Below are 1717 nucleotides of genomic sequence, written 5' to 3' on the forward strand. Positions count from 1 at the left end.
TTGACAAAGTCAAGAATATACAGCCGGAAGACATGGAGATGAGGTTCAACCTGGTGATGATGAGCTGGGTAAAGTTCTGAACATTTATTCAGATGTATTTTATGTAGAAACTAAAATTTTTTCATTCTATAACACTCCAATTATAAAATATTGTTACTTTAGCAAATGATTTGAATTGTTTGAATAAACATACTTTAATAAAGTTCTAGGTATTAAACATAGAATGTTTTATAGTATTTAGGTTTACAGATCAGACTACTTGATAAAATAGTATTTTAATTATAAATGTTAAACATACATAGTAAATTTACACTAGGTATCTTTATACATAATCTCAATTTGAAATTCCTATTTCTTCTTTATCCTATTAAGAAAATTGCATTTCTCCTTTTAAAAAATGATCTTGTTTACTGATGGAAATTATAAACTTTCTAATTAACTAGGCTCTTCTTTTATACACTAGGTAATTTGTTATCCACCCATTTCTGAGAAATTCAACTTCATCGAGAGTATTATTTAATTCCATTTATAGTGTAGTTACTTAAAAAAATGAAATGAATTCAAAATTCCTGAGATCCACAACTTGATTGCATCACTTGCTATGTAAATTTAAATAAGTTACTTAACAATGTTAAATTATTTTCTTCATCTGAAATCCTCAATATTGTTTCATGGATATTAATACAGAACAATATACGTAAAATTCTTAACGCTGTGCTTACTATTTAGTAAAGTTTCAATAATTGTTAGCTATTACTCAACTATCTGTCATATAATACAACATTTATACATTTATCTTTTCTGTTATAGTGTCCATTCCAATATGGTATTCTCATAAATCATGTTTTTAATGTTTAGATTTAAAGCCACATCAAGTACATTTTAAAAATTGATAATATAACGAGAAAAATATCTTCATTATTTGAAGCATGTCCTCTAGTGCTTCTGCTAAAAACAACTAAAAAAATATACAAGACTCATTATCCATAAATATAAACTCTGGGCTCTAAAGTGGAAAAAAAATTTTTAACTTAGCTTGAATAACTATTTTGTTTACAATAACCTCTATGCATATTAATAAAAATGAAACCATCAAATTTACAACTTCTTTAATGAAATGTTTCACCACAGGTTCTCTGGTAGCAGCTACCTCATGGATTCCCCAAGGGATGGGAACCACACAGCAGTAAAAGGTTTCACTTTACTTGGCTTAACTGACAACCTAATCCTTCAAGTCATACTCTTTATGACCATCCTATGTACCTACCTAGTGACCATATCTGGCAATCTCAGCACAATCATTCTTATCAGAATCTCTTCTCAGCTCCATCATCCTATGTATTTCTTTTTGAGCCACTTGGCTTTTGTGGACATATGCCTTTCAACATCTGTCACACCCAATATGCTTAAAAACTTTCTGGTGGAGAGAAATACAATCTCCTGCTATGGATGTGGTACCCAGCTGGGTTCAACTGCATTCTTTGGGGCAGCTGAGTGCTTCCTGCTGGCTATCATGGCATATGATCGCTTTGTGGCAATCTGCAACCCACTGCTTTATTCCACCAAAATGTCCACACAAGTGTGTGTTCAATTTCTCACAGTGGCTTATGTAGGTGGTTTTATTAATGCTTCCTCTTTTACTATTTCCTTCTATTTTTTAATCTTTTGTGGGCCAAATCGAGTTAATCATTTTTTCTGTGATTTTGCTCCTTTACTT

General features: G+C 31.0%; 1 protein-coding gene across 1 annotated transcript; it reads left to right on the forward strand.

The window, feature by feature from the left end:
* Positions 1 to 1153: 1153 nt before the first annotated feature.
* LOC102891143 (olfactory receptor 502-like) lies at positions 1154 to 1711 on the forward strand (the record flags this gene model as incomplete). The annotated part of the gene is made up of 1 exon (XM_006914933.1): positions 1154 to 1711. A coding segment is annotated over exon 1 (558 nt), but the record flags the coding sequence as incomplete, so codon positions are not given.
* Positions 1712 to 1717: the final 6 nt, after the last annotated feature.

The sequence above is a fragment of the Pteropus alecto genome, unplaced genomic scaffold (genome assembly GCF_000325575.1).
Source record: "Pteropus alecto unplaced genomic scaffold, ASM32557v1 scaffold1246, whole genome shotgun sequence".
Taxonomy (NCBI): Eukaryota; Metazoa; Chordata; class Mammalia; order Chiroptera; family Pteropodidae; genus Pteropus; species Pteropus alecto.